The 21,860-nt window shown below is 34.4% G+C and overlaps 1 protein-coding gene across 1 annotated transcript; it reads left to right on the top strand.

The window, feature by feature from the left end:
- The first annotated feature begins 17 nt into the window (after positions 1-17).
- Positions 18-16,650, top strand: LOC132543900 (sorting nexin-29-like). The gene is made up of 22 exons (XM_060207445.1): positions 18-125; positions 1,970-2,034; positions 2,772-2,824; positions 3,728-3,808; positions 4,365-4,441; positions 4,776-4,950; positions 5,534-5,604; positions 5,914-6,087; positions 6,758-7,091; positions 7,625-7,719; positions 8,033-8,123; positions 8,368-8,432; positions 8,769-8,832; positions 9,470-9,598; positions 9,990-10,072; positions 11,153-11,259; positions 11,953-12,069; positions 12,653-12,705; positions 12,955-13,045; positions 13,850-13,990; positions 15,189-15,328; positions 15,650-16,650. The coding sequence occupies exons 1-22, from the start codon at positions 119-121 to the stop codon at positions 15,777-15,779; spliced, it is 2,343 nt and encodes a 780-aa protein (XP_060063428.1). The 5' UTR covers positions 18-118; the 3' UTR covers positions 15,780-16,650.
- Positions 16,651-21,860: the final 5,210 nt, after the last annotated feature.

Genomic DNA, 21,860 nt, shown 5'->3' with positions numbered 1-21,860 from the left:
AAGCACCGCAGTGTAAAAGTCAAAACAAATAACGAGATGCTGAGTGTTTTAGTTGTTTAAATTCATATTTGAATGTCAGATTATAGATGAATGCCCATAATTGCATGGACCTACAAGAATGAATGGTACGTATATCACGACTTGTCACTTTAGAAAGGCGAATCTACTAGCTAAAGTTGATCACAAATCTACAAATGAAAACATTCAGCTGATTGTCGGTGTTCATAATCATGGTAGTCTAATTGGTTACCGAAACCTCACTGCATCGTTTCATGGCAGAAGAAAGGGAGACTTTCAATCTAGATCCATATGGTGATTTACATTACTATACAATATATTACTTGTACAAAGTATATTCAGTCATAAAGATTAAAAGGACTCAAAGCTACGGAATGTCACAACTAGGGACTTCCAAACAAATTCAGATTCTGAAATGGGAGACTTCCAAAACTCAACGTATAATTGTTAAACAAGATTGATTATTATCAAACCAAGGACCTCTGAACCCAAGATAGGTACTCAAACCTGGGACCTCAAACTCCAGATAGATTGTCAAACATGGGACCTTCAAACTCAAAAGAGGTTCTCAAACCAGAGACCTCCAAGCTTCAAAAGAGGTACTCACACCAGGGACCTCCAAACTCAAGATAGATACACAAACCAGGGAACTCCAAACTCAAGACAGATAGATAATAAAACAAAGGACCTCCAATCTTGAGATACATATTTGATCCAGGGACTTCCAAATTAAAGACATGTACTCAAACTTGGGATCTCCCAACTCAAGATACATATTCATACCAATGACTTCCAAACTCAAGAGATTTAGGGACCTCCAAATTGCAGACGGATACTCAAACTTGGAACCTCACAACTCAAGATACATATTCATAACAGTGACTTCCAAACTCCAGAGTGTTACGTATACTCAAACCAGAAACCTCCTTATTCAAGATAGGTACACAAACCAGGTACCTCTAAACTCAATATACTCAAACCAGACGGGATCTCCAAAATCAAGATGGATTATCAAAACAGGGGCCTCTTAACTCAATGTAAAATCTCAAACCAGGGATTTCCAAACTTAAGGTTTAATACTGATATCAAAAAATGAGGACCTTAAAACTTCAAATACATTCTCAAACCTGGAACCACTGAACTAAAGACAAATACCAGCTATAACTAGTTCTACTATCGTAACCCAGTCATTGGTATAGGATTAGTCCCATTTTGTTGCTTTTCATTTGCCTTTATGTCACAGTTTAAATAGTAGTAAGTGTCACTAAGTACATAAGTGTCTGTAAACGTCCTGTCTAATTTGTATTCGTTACTGTCCATGTCTTTACATGTATGTCCTTATTTGGTGTGTTACCTGTTAGGTATTGTCAGTGTCTGTCCTTATATGGTGTTGTCTTTGAGACATGTACATGTCCAGGTGTGACAGGTGAGGAAGTCATGCAAGCATGAGTGTGTAGAGTAACAAAACTAAGGATACCCCTGGGTGCAGGGCAGAACCACAGATTAGCCACATTGCTCTGGATGTCCTCGGAAGTCCAGACGCCACATGTAGCTACAGGTGCAAATTACTGACACAACCCGATGGTCGGTGACGTGAGGTGGATTAGTGGAAACCAGCTAGCAAATATAATGTGCTTGTCATTGATAGACCAGGGGTACCAATAATAGAACTTTAAAATACACAAAGAATCCTATTTGAAGGTGTGACATTTAAAAAAGTCATTGATCAAAAATAACATTCATAGGATTATTTTGTTTGGCGTCACCTTGTATGTGCATTATATATGCTTAAATATGAAAGGATAAGGGGTATACTGTAATATAAACTTTAGGCAATGATTATAAAACATTTTCTGCATATCAGCATGTTTTATTCCAAAAAAAATGTAATTGTCTATAATACGAACTTTAGATGAAAACTTCATATATGTTATTTTGACTTTCTGTACAGGGGATGATCCTCATGTGAATGAGCGACAAAGTATACTGACCAGACTCCTAGATGCTGTCAAACAGGTATTCTATCAAATATTAACAACAGATTCCTTGATATTGTCAAATGGGGTATCAAATTGTTAGATGAAACTTACAGACGAAATCAAACAAATAGTAAATATGTAAAATTTTGAACTGTTTTGTATCTCTAAAATCTTTCAACTTAAGTACTGATCAGACTCCTAAATGCTGTCAAACAGACAGGTGTGATATACTGATATACAGTGTTAGACATATAAGTTCCTTTTCATACTTTCTATTGCCAATAATACATGTATTGTAATCCTGTTATCTTACTAACTTAAAGGCCTTTGTGTATACAAGACATATTTCACATAATACAGGTTTATTGCAGAATGCTGCCAGCAAGTTGTAAGCTAGACTTGATGTTTGTATAGTAATAATACAACGTATACTAATAGTAGGAGATTTAAACCTCTTTTTCTTTGTCTTTTATGGCTTTCACTGTTAAAGAAATGATCATTGTTCTTGTTTATAGTTATCATTCACTATAAAGGCTATGAATGTGATACTGAAATCCCTCAACCCTTAAAATTCACTGTTTATTAACCATCCTTATTACATAGACTGGAAATACAGGATTAGCAGAAGTCGAAATGCAAATGTTATCCAATTTTAAAGTAAAGAAAACATTAAATTTGGAGCAACTAATTGGAGGTCAGTTACATTGTATAAGATAAAGGACCATAACACCCTTTCAGTACAGTGTTGGAGTTTACTGTTATCATTTATTACAGTGCCAAGTACGATTTGGTGGGAGAACAGAATTGGCTGCTGATGCAGACAGCAGGTAAATCAATAAAGAAATCAACTTTCTTACTGTTGACATTCTTATTGTAGAATAAATGTCATAACATAGTTTTCATTCAAACCACATTTTACATGAGGTAAAATATACACTTATAACAACATATATAATGTATAATGTAGCACAGTCTTCCTTTGAAAATAACAATAAAATGCTGCAGAAGTCAAATCATGATTTGATGATGATGGGTTATTCAAATCGCTCTGTGTCCGTGCTCCGTCAGAAAACTATTTTTGTTATTGCTATTTCTTGAGAAGTCCTGGATGGATTTCTCTCAAATTGCATATGTAGGTTCCCCTTGGTCTCTTGTTGTGTCCATGTAATTTTGGGACTGATCAGAAAAACAAAATGGCTGACAGACATAGTGGTAGATTTTGACTTTGAAAGTTCGTCATCGCTATTTCTTGAGAATTACAGCAAAGATCTTTTTCAAATTTCATGTGATTGCTTTCCTTGATCGCTAGTTTTGCCAGATTGAGTTTAGGACTGATCAGAAAAACAAAAAAGCCGACAGGCATCCATCTTGGATTTTGCCTAGTAAAGATTGTTACTGCTAATTCTTAAAAAGTGCTTAATGAATATCTCTCAAATTTCATACATATGTTCCCTTTGGTCTCTCCTTTTGCTCGTTTGATTTTGGGACTGATCAGAAATGGCTTCCAGGTGGCCATTTTGGATTTGACAGGTAAAGATTGTCATCGCTGTTTCTGCAAAGGAATGTTCAAATGTCTTATCATTCAGAGCAAAAACAGAAGAGAAAAGGGAAGAGAAGGGAAAAGATCCAACTTTCAAAGAGCAAATAAAAATCAAACAATGGTGGGCACCAAGATCCCTTGGAGATCTCTTGTTTTTTTGCAATGTTGACTTTTTCTGTTCCTTGTACAGAGTTTCCTGTCTGTGTGCTGCCTGGGAGACTGGTCTCCAGCATGGAATGCGACAGAGTAACAAGGCTATCTTAGCCCTCAAGTAAGTGGTCAAGTGGCCACTAGGCCATGGGTATAAATACACTACGGTCTAATTATCTCTTGTAACTAATTAGATGTTTGTAATTATTGTCAAATTCAGCCTTGTCATACTTCTCCTTTCATTGTAAAAGTTTTCGAATTAATATTTAATTGGAATTTTGACATTTTCATGCTTAATAATGTTGAGATTTGCACACTTTTAACATACCAGTATATCCATACTTGTTCAAGTTGAAAGCAGGGAAGTTATTGAACACAACACTGGTGTAGAGATTTCTTGCCATATTTTGCTATAGATCTAGTATCAGGCCTTATCTCTTTATAATTTGTGTGCTGTATACCTGTGATAGATAAACTTGCATATAGGAGATATTGAATTGTTAGGAAGACTGCAGATTTTGATTTGAAAAGGTTTTGGAAATTGGGACAATGAATATCCAGGATACAATTAGTTTTATTTTCATTTGTTACATATTAAAGAGAAATCTTTTTTTTTATATATATATACAATAGCACAAACCCTTTATGATGTTAGTATTTTATGTATTATATTACAGACAGGTGACAGAGATTACTGGTCTCAGCAAAGTCACTGACATGTTCAATGACATCACCAATAAGGAGTCAGAGGCAGGTGGGTGATGATTCAGGCACTAAGATATGGCAGTACATGGATGGAAAGTTTGAAAAGTAGAAAAGTATAGAAAATATAAGTGAAGATGTGGGAGTCTGCTTAATACTTTTAAGAATGTGGCCTTAATTTTTATGGTACACTTTTGACAAGAATTTAAGAAATAAAAAAGAAAACCCACGAATCTGCACTTTGAATAGGGCCTTTTTGTGGAGCATTTTTGAAACACATTAATGTTATATCCTTATATAGAACATTATAACATAGGAAATGGTACCAATAGGGTACTCTGCCATTGATGAAATATAGTATGAATATTGTGTATTGTATGTTGTAGTGTTCTGGCAGTATGTGAAGGAACACCTGACCAAACACGAGCTGGATAGATTCATGAAGCTTCAGAGCATTAACACAGACTCAGGGCGTGGTAGGGCATGGCTAAGGGCTTCCCTAAATGAACACTCTCTAGAAAGATACACTCACATGCTCCTTGAGAGTGAGGAACTACTCAGGTTGGAACTTATTTTTGTATCTGTTAGAGTATGTCTTTTTACTGATTTACTGATAATTTTATTAACATTTATAAGCTATCACAAAACTGAGCAGTCATTGAGACACAGATAGCATCTACCTGGTACAATGATCAGCTTGCATTTGAAATACGAAAATCAGCTACTCTTATTAATTGATTACAAATAAGATAAGTGATTTCCAATGAACATCTTTGACAAATAATCATCTTTTTAATACTATATGAAGAAGGTATATGACAGAGAAAGAAGATATACCAGGGGATATTAATTAAAAGTTTGTACAAGATGTACAAGATACTGTAAAGGTTATATGTTTTGACAAGCAAATTGGAAGTGATAAAACAGACTCTTGTTTCCTTTAAGAATTTAATTGTGAAGGTATCAGTTTTTCACAAACTATTCTACCCTTGAATGAGCATAAAACAGAACCACAGGAAAGTTGAGCAACTTTGACAGTACTTTGATGTAAAGTTTCATGTTGTAGCACTATATCTTTGTCAGAACTTTGGCTTTGTCTGCTTTCAGTACTTATACAACAAATTTGATATTTGTGTCATTGCAGTCAGTTCTATGAAAGTTGGGCATTTCTGCGTGACCAGGAAAGGAGCAGCATGATGCCAATGATGGCTGCAGGTATAGTGTTACAATGCATAATCAATTCCTTCCTTGCAAATTAAGGTTAAATTTAAGATAGTATGAATGGTCATAGATGAAAATCTGTGCAATATTTATGAAAAACCTGTTGCGATTGAATATATTTTTGACTTGAGTAACCACCATTTAAATTATGATCAGTTAATGTTTAGATGTATTGCGAGACCATATTGGCAAAGAAAGGACTATCTGTTGGGAATCTGCATTTTGGTGGTCCTTTCATATAGATTACTTGTAGAATGAAGTCCTTGGTGTTTGACATGATAGTACATTTTTGAAACCTTACAGGTCTGGGATCAATCCTGTTTGCCATCAACATAGATAATGCTGATTTGAACAATATCAGAAAGCCCACTACCAATGTTATCACAGTCCCTACTGCTTTGGCAAAGTCACCTCCCAGGGTAGATGATGAGCCACGTCCTGTCATTGCTGGCGAGGAAAGCCCGACCACTTCCTCAGGTCAGTTACACTGTTTTAATACTCCTTATAATGCTGTTTACGATCTTCTTTACCGGGATTGTTAGATATAGGAATGGAAAGGATTTGCTCTATCTCCCTATTGTTATTTATTTCTAAGACTGTTTGTTTCTCAGGTTTGTTAAATTCCTATCAATAGAGTAGTATATTAAAGGGAACAGGTACTATCATTTTTACAATGTTTTCATTTTATTTTATAATAAATTTTAGTAAAATCATCAATATGAAACAAATACAAATCATTAGCTCATCAATCTGATCAATGCATATTTTAATTCATGTATTATTTTTCTGCTGGTTTTGATGGAAACATAAATAGTTGATGAAGTGTATTTATTGTCAGTCCATCCTCCTAAGTGACCTATTGGTTAGGTTATAAGTTTATCTCCATTTTTCATATACTATGAGTTCAACTACGATCAAACTTCAGGGAGTACTATCATAAGTAATGCAGATCACAGCAAACTGCATCAGCTGAGGAGTTGGTTTTAATATACATTTAGCTCCATTTCCATCCAAGCAGTAGTTTGAGTATATTTACTATTTACAGATATATGTATATACCAAGCAGTAGTTTGAGTATATGTACAATTTACAGATATATGTATATGTAAATATCATAGTTTATGAAATGTCGGATTATGCTTAACAGAATTACTGAAGAAAAAAGACAAAAAGAAGAAAAAGAAAATGGCCAACATTGTGAGTTTTGATGAGGATGATTCTGGAACATATAGTGCTTCACACCTATCTGAAGTAGATCAGTCAGAGTTTGACAATGGGGCAACAGTGGGAAGGAGATCATTTGACACAAACAATGACAGTGAACCTCAAAAGCAAACGATGCCCTTGCTGAAGGCACCAACTAATGGTACTTCCTCACAGAGGTACCTATTGTACAGCCGAGAACCAAGTGTTACATCGGGGACATCTAATGATCGACAGAATAGTCACAGCTCCTTCAGTTCAGCTGACTTTGAGTTAAGGTATTTGTGATCAGTTATATAATAAAAAATAACTTTCACATTGGAAGTGGTTAATTTGGAAATAGTAATACTTTATTAAATTAGATTTTAGGACTGAAAGTCTCTGAATTAGCAAAATCCAAAGTTTAAGTGATAACTAACTAGTTGGTACATATACAGCCGACTTTGTTGATATTGCTTCATAAGAATTACCACAAATTGTTTACTGATAGAACAAATGCATTATGGATATGAATACTTTCATTTGCATATGTAGGTGATGTAAGTTATAATATATGGCATTGTTTATTGTTTTTATTACTTACCTGAATTGTTTTCATATCTAAAATTTTAACTGTGATTGACTTGAAACTATGTTTAATGCGGCACTTCCTTTACTCTCAAACTGGAAGTAACATTGTCAGACATGTAGATAGTATGATAGATATAATGTGAGTCTAGTTTAACTTCTAACCAAATCTGAAACAATTCCCAATATTATACACACATGTATATATGTTATATGAACAATTTCACTGGGTATTTAATTGCAGTGACCATGGCAACCTGATACCTTTGAATCCTGCGGGAAATCCTGTAACCCTTTCTGCGTCACCTGTAACCTTGGAACATAACCTAAGTTCATCAGGTACAATTGAAATATTTTGTTTATTTATTTCATCTTTTAACACCCCCCTCCCCCACAAAAAAAGGATAACAACAACAGCACATACTACAGGTGGTAAACAATATTGATAATTTGTTTGCCGAAGTGTGTCTGTAGCTTAAAACTGATGTAGATGATATCTCATGACCCCTTCAACAGATTTAGTCCATATACACAAAAACAGTATGAATAAATAAAAACTGTTTCAAAAGGTATAAGATGTTGATAAGTGCTCCTTTAAAAGAGATGAAAAGACTGAAACACATGATGACAAATTAATGTTCTTTTTCGATAGTGGACTCTTCTGATGGTCAGAAGTATGGAGGACTGGACATAGCTTCAGCAGCCCGTGCACTTGATCTGGCTCAACAGGGAACAGCACACAGGTAAGCAGACTTGATTGTTCCACACACCTGTCAACATGCTCCGACATTTTGTAATACATGTAGTTGTTTTCTGTAGCTGTAACATAAAAGGATGGACTCATACCAGGGTATTGAAATCTCAACCACACAGCAATAGCAACTCAGGATCACTCATAAATCTGTCAGTTATAAAGTCCATTACAGTTACAATGTTTTACTGACACTAGCTACCATTTTCACAAGTGCTTGATGATATATGTTTCAGCTACCGTACCCAAGGTGATGGTGGTAATGTGAATGTGGTGGCAAAGAAAGATGCCATGTCAACAGGTAAGCTTCTCAAAGTAAGACTAATCTTTCAATGTTTATATTATATATGTCCCATGATGTCCCCACAGCACATTAGACTGCATTCGTTTATCAGTTGGACCAGGTATGTTCATTTGTTCTGATCTAGTTTTGCTTTCTGATGAGTGCTGACTAAGCCTTTCAAACCCTTCAATAATACTAGCCAGTAGGTCCTGACTTATACCTGAAATATCATATTTAGAGTGCTAACAAAAAAGTTGTCTGCATAAACAAACAAGCCCAATCTCCAGTAGAAGAGTCTCAGGATTTGCTTAATGCTAACATGACAGTTTTATCTCATATGGTGTCTAATTTCAGATGAACTGAAGCAGGCAGTGGTGTCCATGATGATGAGGAAGGACGAAGTGGAGGAACAGAATAGGTGAAGTCCTGTTTCTCCAATATCTGTAACTCAGACAGGTTTTCAGTGTGATTATGGGAAAATGTAGATAACCACTACTTGTTAGATTTCAGGTCACTTACTGTGGGAAGTCTCCTTAGTATTGTAGTTTTAGCTTGATCAATGTAACATCAGACTAGTAAGTTAGAAGTCTTGGAGTTGAATTCTAGAGAGGCCTAGAGGCACTGAAATAAATAATGACTTAAGTTACATAGGTACTCACTAGGGAATTGGATTAATACTAGTTTTACTTTCACAAATATCACTGTAACCCTTGGAAACTTGAGAATAAGAAGGGGAGTATAGAACCCTGATAAATACTAGCTGTAACATATTGGCCAGTAAGTCAGAGATCCTGGAATCAAATCCTAGCAAAGACACTGAATAAAGATCTCTGTTACAAATACCCAAATTTTAATCTAGTTGTTGGAGATCCACACTTGATTTGAATCTTCTTAACTTATCATGTTCTACTGCTTGTCTGTAATTTCCATATCATGGTCTCCATAACTACAGTAATAGATATATCTATAACTAGAACAAAATCATATTTTTGACTAAATAAAGGTAATTTTACACTTGTACTTTCTTTAATTATTTTGGCAAATTTGTGTTGTAGGAGTCTACAGGATACCCTGCAACTTGAGATGGAAACCTCGTCCACACTACGGGCAGTTATTGAGGATATGAAGATCAGTTTTTCAGCTAAACAGGAGAAGGAGACAGCAAAATATCAGGCACTGCAAAAGTAAGCTATGGCTTTCACAAACAATTTCAACTTGTAATTTGTTGTAATCAGATAAATCTGTAATTCAGATTTTTTTGTTATATTGTAGAATTATGAAGAGAATTCTAAAAAATCAGAATTAGAAGAAAACATGTTAAAAGTACTGAAAGTGAGTCTTCAAGGTTTCAACAATTTAGGTATTTGAAATCACTGACAAGTTCTGTAGGGATAAAATAGCATTATGATGCAGTCTGATTTATAATTTGCTTCTAGTTTTTCTGATTTCAAATTTTTTTTGTGCCATTTACTTAAGTTATATTTTCCATTAATGTTAATTAAATCAGTACCTCTAAATATATAGTGATATTGTGTCAACTCTTCTGGTTATACTGACATCTGTTCACTGTTACAGGGAGAATGAATTACTGAAACATCAACTGAGACGCTATGTTAACGCTGTGCAGATGTTGAGGGCAGAGGGCTCACAGATTGATGGTTGGTTATGAACAATATGAGTGTCTATTACCTCCTATTTACCATTACTTAATATTGTATATGTATAATCAGGGAACTGAAGACATGTGGTTGTGTAAATTGATGTATATATATAACATCTGAACCGAAGGGTCAAGTTGACCTATAGCCATTGTATTTTGTCCATCACCATATGCTGTCCACTGTCTGCCATGGGTAAACTTTCCATTCAAATAACTTTTTCTCAATAACCAAAAGGTCCAGGGTTCTGATATTGGGCCTGTAGGATGAAGGGCTGCTAAGATTTATAAAATGAATGACCTTGACCCACTTCCAAGGTCACAGGGATCAAATATATCTTTAAATTACTTCTTCTCAATAACCAACAGGTCCAGGGTGGTGATATTGGGCCTGTAGCATGCTTGGATTGAGGAGATTTCAAAGTTTGTTAAAATGGATGACATTGACCAACTTTCAAGGTTACATGTGTCAAATATATCAAAATCTTTAGAAAACTTTAAATAACCAAAAGAATTAAGGGGCTGATATTTGGCGTGTGGCAAGCTGGGATGAAGGGTTAATATTTTTGTTCATGTGATTGACATTTCCTCTTTTTTAATGGTTACAGGATCAAATATGTTAAATCTTCTCAATAACAAAAACATCCAGACTGTTGATACTGGATCTTTAGTATAAGTTGATGAAGGGCTACCAATTTGGTAAAATAATTTACCTTGATCTATATTTAGGATCCCTTGGGTTAAGCAAGTTGAGATCTTAAAATTTCTTGGTGAACCAATAGGTTCAGAGTAATGGCATTTAGTAGCATGTATTAAGAATATGATTTTCAAGTTTGCAGAAAATGTTTTTATGCACCAACAATGTTTTTTTGTAAGCTGTAGAGTAGTTGAGCAATATATTTTAGGCCTATGTGGCTCTTTCATATATAGGTCTTTATAGTCAGATGACTGTTAAGGCCTGTGGACCTCTTGTCTTGTTTAATATCTTGCTGTGGTGAGAAGTAAGTACATAGGACATTTTTACTAAGAATCATTGTAATGTACTTTTGATCTGTTATGTTATATTCTCTCTGATTTACAGACAACTTAGGTATCCACTTAGAAGACCCTCAGCCTAACATACCACCAGCCAAACCTAGTGTAGACTACAGTCACGAGGCATCAGAATATGAGAAGAAATTGATACAGGTCAGCCTTTATAATACTCAAATCAGTCCTTGAAATGTATCTGTTTTCATGTATAACATTAATAAAACTGCTAAGTGACGGACTGAAGGTGACCTATAGATCATAGTCAGGTTCCATTCATGTTCAGATCCTGTTGCTCAATACTGAGGAACAAAAATTGCATGAAATGATGTAAATGAGACAATTTGTGATTCTCAGCAAGCTAAGAAATCAGACTGCTCGGTGCAGTAGGGCTTATGTCGATTGGCAAAGACACTAAAAGAAATGTATAGATATATAAGACAGTCTTCCTGTATATTATTCAAAGGGGCACTCACTAGCTATTGTAATGAGACCGGGTCTAAAATGACCCAGGACTTTGACAGTATGATAATCTGAACAAAACAAATTAGTGAATGTTCAGAAGTGATTTTGATCAATAAAAAAAATCAGTATGGGGTTGCTGCTTTCATGTGAATTTTCATTGCCTTAATAATTTGGCCATCATCTCAAGCATGGCTACTAGTCAATGCTGTATTTATTAGCTTATGTATACCGGATAATGTATTTACCAGTTGACATTATCTTTTTTAGCTTACATTGTCAGGATCAGTTGACCTTATCAGTACACATTGTCATACCTCTAAAACCTTGCTTTTTATCACTATCTTACCACTGAATTTTGTTCTCACCACATTATGTTGTTTGTACCAGGTGGCAGAGATGCATGGGGAGTTGATGGAGTTCAATGAAATGTTACACCGAACACTTAACAACAAAGATGCCATGTTACGCCGTGTCCAGCGAGAGTTAGTGGACCTCAGGGGGCCGGTCAGTTTGTAAACTTTCAGTATATTTCATTGTATATCTGGGACCAGTTACCTGTTACCTCAGGTAACAGTTCACTCTAGACATTGTGTCTATCTTCTCCTGGAGTGATTAGTCTCACAAGCTCTCTAAAACCTCCAGAGATTTACATAACCCCTTGTGATGAGCCTTTTTGATCCCTTGTGATGGAGCTTTTTTCATCCCTTATGATATATATAATATGATATATTTTTCTAATTCCTTGTGATACTGGATAATTTTTCTTAGATGCCTTGTAATGGGTCTTTTTTTATCCCTTGTGATAATATTTTTAAGAGCCCTTGTAATAGACCTTTTATTCCCCATGGGAGATAACTTTTTTATCCTTTGTGATTACATTTTGTTTAGATCCCGAGATGGATCTTCTTTTATCCCTTGTGATAAGTCTCAGCAACTTATAGTAAAGAGTGTCTCTCTTTATCAATATACCTATTCTCAATAAAGGAGATTTTAATAGTATTTATCGGATCTATTAAATGTTCTTTGTATGGGAATGATTTACATGCTAACCGTCATAAATCATCCTCAATTGTCTTACATAATTCAGCTGCCACATGACCTGCAGTTGGCAGATGAGTCGCTGAATATGGACATGGATAGGTAAGAGAATGAAGCACATGGTCATAATTTGTCCAAAGAAATAATTACTTTAAAAGTTATTGCAAAAGCGTTTTCAAAAAATTCCTTTTTCTAGAAAATTACAGATCTTATATCAAAGAATTTAGATATTATATCAAAGAAAATTAATTAACACTGTTACCTTGAAAGGAATGGTGTGGAACCATTTTGTATAATTTCATTGTATAAAGTTAAAGAAGCTTTGATAAAAGTAACATTGATCTGTTTTAGCTTATCCCTTCACCTGAACACATTAGTTAACATCTGGATCCCTTCAGCTTTCCTCCAGGGAACCTCATCCGATCAGCATCATGTCTACCAGGTACAACATCTACAGCTTACATTCTTCCGTCACCTTATATTTGTGTGAGAGATACATGACTAAATATCATCATTTTATATGACTAGATATCAGATATCAAATTTTGTAGTTCCCAGGGTAAATGACAAGCAGTGAGATGTAGAGAAATGGCGGAGGTGTCAATGTTCTTCCAACAAAGTACATTGACCTTCGTTCAAAATCACAACCATCATTGATATATTCAAATCTTTCAATAACTTTTCAAATTCCAGAAACCTATGGTTATGGTATTCAAAAAGTAGACAGAAGGGACAAAGTGTTCTAAAATCATTTTAATAAAGGGATAACAAACATTTAAGTTTTAGAATGAGAGATCAATTCGAGAGCGCTAATGACAGTTTTACCACAATTTACAGAAAACTACATTGATGTCTTTTGTCAGCTTAGGATTATGGTAATCTTTCTTATGTTAAAGCCTTGATATTATAGCAACCTTATTGTCTTGTCTGCTATGATAAGGTGTGAAAACGAGACTAGTAAGAACCTGGTTACAGGTGGCTTCAGCAGTGTGATGGCAGCATGGTCATCAACATTTCACTTCAAAGTTTTTTGTTTAAATTTGTTGCTCAAAAAACGAAAGTCCTTTATACACCTATCATTTACAAGATGTGTTCTAGATTAACTTTTCAAGGATTCTGAAAATTAAAAGATAAAGTTTAGCTCAGTTTCCAAGTCCATGTGCTATTCCAAAAAACATAGTGATATTGTAGAAGAGACATCACAGATTTACAATTGTTACGATACTGCTGTCTGAATCTCTTTCAGATTTATGTAAGAATTCAAGATGAAGAATGGAATACATACAAAAGATTTAGCGAGTTTCACCAGTTTCACATCAAGTTAAAAAAGCAGTATCCTGCCATAGGTAGATATGAATTCCCACCGAAGAAAACCATCGGTAGAAAGGTTAGTATGTTCATTCTTCAAAGATGTTTTCATTTATGAATTTCATTACTGTAAACTCATATATTTGCAAGGGATTCAGTTTTCATGATTCTTTTCTTGATTTCAGGGATAGATAGAGCTGCTTAAATCTACTTATACTAATTAGAAAAGTTTATTACAGTTCATGAACACATGAATTTGTTGATTAAGACACGAAATCATTAGAAATAACAACCCTATGGAAATCAATGATTTTAAAATAGTTTGAAAAATGTTGCATATTTTTGAATTAAGGACGAACCTACTTATTGTCATTTGCTTCATGACAAGCCTTGGCAAATGGCTTTGATGGCCTTAATTAACATGTGCTGTCCTGAATTAAGTCTGCAACATTCCATATATTGTAAAATATGGATAAACTGGTTTGTCTGTGTTAAGGAACAACCCCCACATATAAAAGTATAAAAGATTCTTGTGTAATGGTGTTATAGTTGAATTTCAGATAACAGAGATAAAACAAGAGTAAACTTCATATTACTATCTGGAAAGTTTAGACAATATGATCAATTGATAAATTCTCTGCTCATTTGTTTTTTGAAAAATTATATTGATCCGTAATTTAAACTTCCAATAAGGGACATAGAGCAAGTTGTTTAAAATCCTACTCCTGCTGGATTTTGTCCAAATTTAACCTGAGGCATTGTTGGGGGAAGGATAATCAGATTTGTAGAAATGGTGGCTCACCACCCCTTGGGGAAGGAGGGGTGGGGTCTAATAAGGGAAATAGAGTAAATTCTTTGAAATCCTACCCCTCCTGTAGGAATAATTCAATATTGTCCAAATTTGGTCTTAAGCATTCTTAGGTGAAGGGTAATCAATCTTGTATAAACAAAACAACAAAATCATTTCTATGACATGTTACAAGAAGTATTGTAACTCAGGTAACTGTTTAGGCCCTTGTTAATAGCGAATCTGACTTCTGTTTGACCACAAGGCTGGGACCCAATAGGGATATTATATTGTAACTTCTTGACCATGATTGAAATTCTTTATCAAATAGCTGAATAGCAAAATTGGCCTGCAGAGTGATTCAGGCCCCTTGGGCCTCTTAATAATAACCATTGGTATTATTCTGTCGGAGACTGTATAAACTTTGTGATATTCATAACATATGTGATCTGAAATAGAAATTACTGCAAACTTTTGTTGTATATTCAAGGAAACCAAGGTAGTGGAGAATAGACGGAAGGTTTTCCAGACATATCTAAGAAAAGTCATCAACCACCTCCTAGAGAAAGAACCCACCCTTGCAGCTACAATTAACAAGGAAAGACTACTACTGGCTTTACCTTTCTTCAGGTGAGTGCATCATATAATTCAGCTATCTAGTGTAACCCATGTCAGTCCCCAGTCATCTTACGTCTGGAGGAAGTACCTATTTTTTGCCTGTTGGCTTCAAATTTTGTCATGTTTAGGGAAGCAAATTGTGGCTATGTCAGTGATAAATGAATGGTCAATAAAGAGTGTCAACTGACCATCCATATTCATGCTTAGATATGACGTCATGGATTGCACTTTTTGAAAACTAAATACAGATTTTGTGATGAAGAACTTTTGGAAACAATAAATGTTTAAAAGACGTAAAATAATATTTTTTTGTGGCATTATACTATTTTACAGTGACAAACCACCAGAGAAGGATGTAAAGAAAAAGGGAATGAAGAAGTCACAATCTGCTGCAAGTGTTCAGGCAGCTTCAACAGGCCAGCTTCCAGCATCTGCAGCCCAACCAGAGTATACTGGACTGTAGATCTCAGTTGTACAAGGCTTTACTGGCCACTTCAGGCACATTTCCTTAGTCATTATGGCTTGATAGCATAGCATCAAAGACATCAGACTTCTCTGTATTACACTAGCATTAAGTTGTAGGCACACCTCAGTCACCAACCCTTCCCCACCCTCCCCTACCTTGATAACATAGGACTATATACCTTAGAGTGAACCTAGCAGTCTGAGATTTTAGGAGGGATATAGCATATTGTAGACCTGAAACTGAACACGGAAGCATATTATGACAGATACAGTGTGCTATATACCTCAAACTGAACATGGCAGCCTGTGAGGAGGAATACAGCATACTGTAAACGTCAAACTGCTAGAGACAATTCAACAGAAGTGCTGCATTACCGGTTAATCAGAGTCGGTTGTTCGAATTTCCTCACAAATTATTGTCATTATTTTACTGTAACTCCTGTATAGAGTTATCTGTAGTTATTCCAGTTTTGTCAGGTTATTCAGGTAAAAGAACACTTTATTTTTTATGAGGTGAACGACCAACATGGACTTTAAGAATTCTTGAAGATTATTTAGAAACACGTTTTAACAGCATTGTTTTATGTTTTTTGTTTTTTTTTCCTTTTATAATATTATTTTTATTAGCAAATCACTCCTGCTTTGACCCCTGCCTTTTTTTGTCCTGGCCAGTGCATGTAATCTGAAGTGTCCTAATACTTTACAAATCTCATGATGAACATTTCATTTTATTTTTGTATATCATAAATACAGATTTTCCGGTGTTAACATTTCAATCGGCTAATAGACCTCGTCTTTTTATTACTTCATTTGATACTTCAATAGCTATGTTTCAGACTTGAAAATGTATTACTTATTTTTATTTTTGAAATGGGATCATTGTATGTCTTTAGACAAAATTTTCACATTAAAGAATATACTAATTATATAAAACATTTTAGATATAATTTGTACTTTGAGTAAACTTGAAAAAATTGAAATATAGTTATTGAATTGTTTTTATATGAGTTATATGTGTAAACTTTACACTGAATGTACATGTACTTAAAACCATATAGATATAAATGGTTTCCATTTGAAGGAAATATTCATTTGGATATTTAAATATCATGTCACTCTGGATTGAAAAAACATTTTTTTTTTTTTTGAAGTATTATATAAGGAGTTTACAGTTAAATGTTCAGAATTCAATACTTAAACGCTAAATTCAATTTGACCTATCTGGAGGTGAAATTCACGTGCTTATTGATGGAGATTCTTTTCAGTTGTGTTCCATTCACTTCCCAGTGTTCTATCCATAGTTTATAATAAATGTACCTAAGGTTACATCTTCTAGTCAATGGTTAATGACATACAGGGGATATTTCTTACTAAACAGTGAAACAAGCACCTGCCAATCACTGTACACCATTCGTACAGAAATATTGTATATAATATGTATGTATAGATAATCTGGTGCTTATTGTTGCATATTTGTTAGTAAATGTGCACATCATATACATTATTGTTTGTGAGATTATTGCTTAATTTGTTCATCATATCTATGTTCATATTAAATATGATATTGAACATACACAGTTTAGTTTGTCGTGAGGATAGCAGTTCAGATAGCTGATGCCTGGTAGAAAAAACTATTTTGTTTCTATTTCATTTCCAAATGATTCCACATCCAACTGTAATGCTGAATATATATCACTGATCATTGAAGGATTATTTCGTCTCATACAGGGTATAATGAAATGATGGATTTACATGTTAATTTATTCTTGTATATTACTCTGTGTATCATGTGGTACCATATTTATACCTGTTTCTTTACCTGCTGTCACTAATATACATCCCAGTTTATCCCTGTAGTCATCACTTAAGTGTTCAAATATCTACAAAATTTTGTGATCAGATTTTTAACGTACAGGGGCTTATCTATACCTGTGGATAATACCTTACCCTGTCTCATTCTAAAAACAGGTCGAAAGAAAGAAAAAATTCTCTGAAAATACACATTGTATATACAAGATCGTTCAAACAAATTTAGAACCAACTTTCTTGGGACCAAATACTTTTAGGCTGTCTTTCATACAAGAAACCAGAAATAGTTATCTAACTTGAACTGTTTTTAATCTCTAACACTGTCATTTGATAGTGTGTGATGAAGACAAATGTGTGTTTTTTCATGTGCGTCATCAAAGAATAAACATCATTTAGATATTTTATAAAATTTTTACTCTTGAAATATTCTTAATCATTATTTTTGTGTCCTTAACGACAGTGATGATACATATATAGCTAAGGTAACTTTTATCTTCATCAATGCTGTGATAATAGCACCTTTAGTATGAAGTTATCATAATTGTGCATCTTCAAATTTACAGATATTTCAGATGAGATGAATCAACATAACAATGAGATTGTTTTTAAACTAGACTTTTTTACCTTGATAAAAAGTTAATAAAAAGTTTTCTGAGCAAGTCTCACCAGATAACTGCAGAAAATAAAAGAACTGTGCGTAGTAATCAATTTAAAATGGCTTTGTCTTGTCAAGAATATCAGTGTAATGACAACAGATCAGGAAGATCATTTTCCAATGGTTTTTATGCAGGAAAAGTTTCAGTTTTGTAATCTTAAAATGTTAAAAAATATTTAGAAAACTAAATAATCTCATGTTAAATGTCCTATAAAATTCACTCTTCTGATGTCAACATACCCATAAAAAATTTTCCCCAGCCTAAGAAAAGATAGATCCTTATACTGCAGAAACAGGGATACACCTGAAGTGTGAGAGAAAAACATTTTAATAGTGATATCAATATGTACAGACCAGTCTTGCAGGTTAGAAGTCTGTATGTTCACAACCCCTACTGTAGTGGAACAAGTTAATAATTGATTATAAGTGTATATTGTACATTTCAAAATATTATGTATTATGTAAGGATCAAAACATGTACGATGATAATGATGAAGTGAAAAAGGGCATTTTGTGTATCCTGGTATGTTTGAAAAAATAAGACTTTGCCAAAATCCTAACGTGAATGATTATTTTGTACCCTGTGGATGTATTTGTGTGTTTGTAATGGGCAGTTTGATCCATTCTACACAAATGTGGACAGACTCCAAGGATTAGTACCTAACCCTGTGTAATCCCATTTTATTGTATGTAATACGGTAATGTTCTGTATCCCATTAATATGGTTGTGTCATAAAGCAGTGTTTGTCACAAATGATCATGCCAGCTTAGTTTGATTGCTGTTTTTGGGTTGTGCAATACTATTTATAGTATTCTTCTCTATGTGTAGATAAAATATGCACATGGTAGTGTACATGTACATCATCATGTGTGTATGGAGAATATATATCACATACACCTATTTTATGATCTACATGCGGATGTCTTCAACATGAGTAACAGTGAAAAAAATAAAGATTGTTCAAAATGAATAGAAAAAGATTTTTGTTTTTATTAGGTCGCGTGAACCGAAGGCTCATGGTGACCTATTGTCATCATGATTTGTCTGTCGTCATGCGTCGTTAACTTTTCACATAGTCAACTTCTTCTCAAGAACCACAGAATAGATTTTGACCAAACTTGGTGAACAAGTTTGCAAAGAAAAAGGGTGTGGCCCGAATAGGGGCCGCAGGATGGGGGAAAAGGGGGTAAAATTAGGTAAATCTTTAAAAATCTTCTTCTCATGAACCAACAGTCAGATTAAATTCATATTTGAAATTTAGGGTCCTTATAGCAAGGTCTACAAAGTTTGCGAATGAAAAAAAATCGGGTCTAAAACGGCCCCACTAAGGGGCGCTCAAAAGGGTCGAAAATTCAACTTTGACCAATTTCAACCAAATTTGGTAGACAGCATCCCTTAGTGAAGGACATATGAAATTATGTTAAAAAAAGTGATTATATCCCCTTTGGGGCCCATAAAGGGTGTAAAAGGGGCCATATGTAAAAACCTTCATTAAATGACTACTTCTCAAGAACCAGTGGATGGATTTTGACCAGACTTGGCACAAAGCATCTTATGAGAAGCCGCTTCAAGTTTGCGAAGAAAAAGAGCGTGGCCCCAATAGGGGCCCCAGGAGGGGGGAAAAGGGGAAACTTGATACGAATGTTCTACACAAGGTCCTGGCAAGTGTCTTAATTTTTTGGGGCGATTCAAAATCCAAGATGGCCACCCTGGCCTCTGTTTGGCTAAGACATTATGGACTTCCTCTCAAGAACCATTGGGTGGGTCATTTTCAAACTTGGTACAGATGTTTTTACACTTGGTCCTGCACAAGTGTTGTTACATTTTTGCAACATTTTAAAATCCCCAGATTATTGACATATATTCCTCAGGTGACCGTAAAGGCCCCTTGGACCTCTTGTTACAACTTCATAGCTCAGATGTAGCCGACTTTTTAGGTATCTGAGAAGCACTCTATGTTACCTTGTTTCCTAATGAGGTATTTGCAAACTAGTAATATGTTAGATTTATCATTTAAAAAAATCTGCTGAACTGATTGTCATTGAAAGAACATCCATGGTCAAAGAAAGAAATAAAAATAGGTTATTTTCTTATACCCTCCTATCATTCATACTTGTCCCAAATGACATTACCACTGCTCTACAGTTTTCTTATTTGATTATCTAGATACTTCACATGTGTTCACAAGCATCATCTCTTCTGCTTGTTCTCATTTCAATTTTCTGCAATCAAAAGCAAGGTCATTGTTAGTTCCAGTATCCAATTGTCACGATACTTCACACATGTATTGAAAATATCCCCTCTCGAACAAGTTCACCTTTTGACCTTCTGTTGTTCAAACATAAGTCACCATTACTGTAAATAAAAATTGATAGAATTTTGATGCCACATGCTAAATTTCATTGCCAAATGTCACAATACTTCCCATGTGTTCACAAACAACCTCTCGTACAAAACATGGTACCATATTTTCTGGGTTATACAAGTATATAAGCAAAAGCCAATTTTCATGCATTTTTTTTGGATTTGATCCACATATTAGCCACACCTGAGTGTTAGCTTTACCCTTTCTTACAATGTAGTAACCATAATGTTGACAAAAGTTTGTTGATATAACAGAAAATGGTAGGCAATTTATCAAGATCTCCAGTCAAACATTTAATAAATTTTGAAAATGAATAATGCACAAATAATCCTTTATTTTATTGATGAATTTTAAGAATAATTCTGCTCATTTAATGTACATAAATAACACAAACAAGATTGTACTAAATAAGGTACCGGTAATCGTTACACTCTTCATGATGGAAATTACCCTGGGTGCATTAGAAGTGAAAATGCTGATCAACAATGAATCTGTATCAAACAGATAACAGCTAACACTGAGAAGACTGCATTGGAAATCCTCCTGTTCATCCCAAACATCATAACCATTTTGACAGTATATGTGTTGAAAAACATAAAAGAAACTTAGAGGCACTTGTGTTACTGACAAGATTGTTTGAAGATTACAGCATATTCTGCACCAAGGAGTTTGAAAGTTTTCTATAAGATTTGGTATAACATATAGCCTTAAAAGTAAAATGAGGCTATTTGAATTGACATATATTTAGCGACATTTCGTCAATTTTAAGTTACCCAAAAGATGAGAATAACAATACACAATTTCAACAATTTATTCAGAAGATATATGAAGCTTTATCAATATTAAATCCTCTTTGAGACCCATATTTCTGTGGCACTTTGTCTTGAGATTTGGGTATTCAATAAAGTGCTCTCTGTATTATTTACAGTACTGTTAATCATCATTGATGAACTCTTAATATGAATGTGCTTTATTTGTATGACAATATTCTGATAGATTTTTTTTCCCCATTAAATGAAGCTAAAATTTATAACTTTGGGATAAGAGAGAAAGTAGGATTTTTACTTCCAGGATCAAATTATCAGAATTTTTCGAGTTTTCAAATTCAAGTTTCCAAGTCTTTTTCACCAAGATTAAGACCAAATTTTGCTTTGACCAACAAAACTTTAAGTTAAGAAAAGTATTCAAGTTTCCTGCATTCATATTAACAATGTTTGTATATGAGAGAACAGTAACTGCAGATAACGTG

This window comes from Ylistrum balloti, unplaced genomic scaffold (assembly GCF_031769215.1).
Source record: "Ylistrum balloti isolate Yb309-2 unplaced genomic scaffold, AGI_CSIRO_Ybal_v1 Utg369772, whole genome shotgun sequence".
NCBI classification, from domain to species: Eukaryota; Metazoa; Mollusca; class Bivalvia; order Pectinida; family Pectinidae; genus Ylistrum; species Ylistrum balloti.
This window is presented reverse-complemented; position numbering and strand designations above follow the sequence as displayed.

What these genes read in the sequence shown, in the direction of transcription:
- LOC132543900 (XM_060207445.1), top strand. An exon ending in AAATATCAGGCACTGCAAAA is followed by an intron (nt 9,599 to 9,989) that starts GTAAGCTATGGC and finishes TCACTGTTACAG; the next exon opens with GGAGAATGAATTACTGAAAC. An exon ending in ATCAGCATCATGTCTACCAG is followed by an intron (nt 13,046 to 13,849) that starts GTACAACATCTA and finishes AATCTCTTTCAG; the next exon opens with ATTTATGTAAGAATTCAAGA.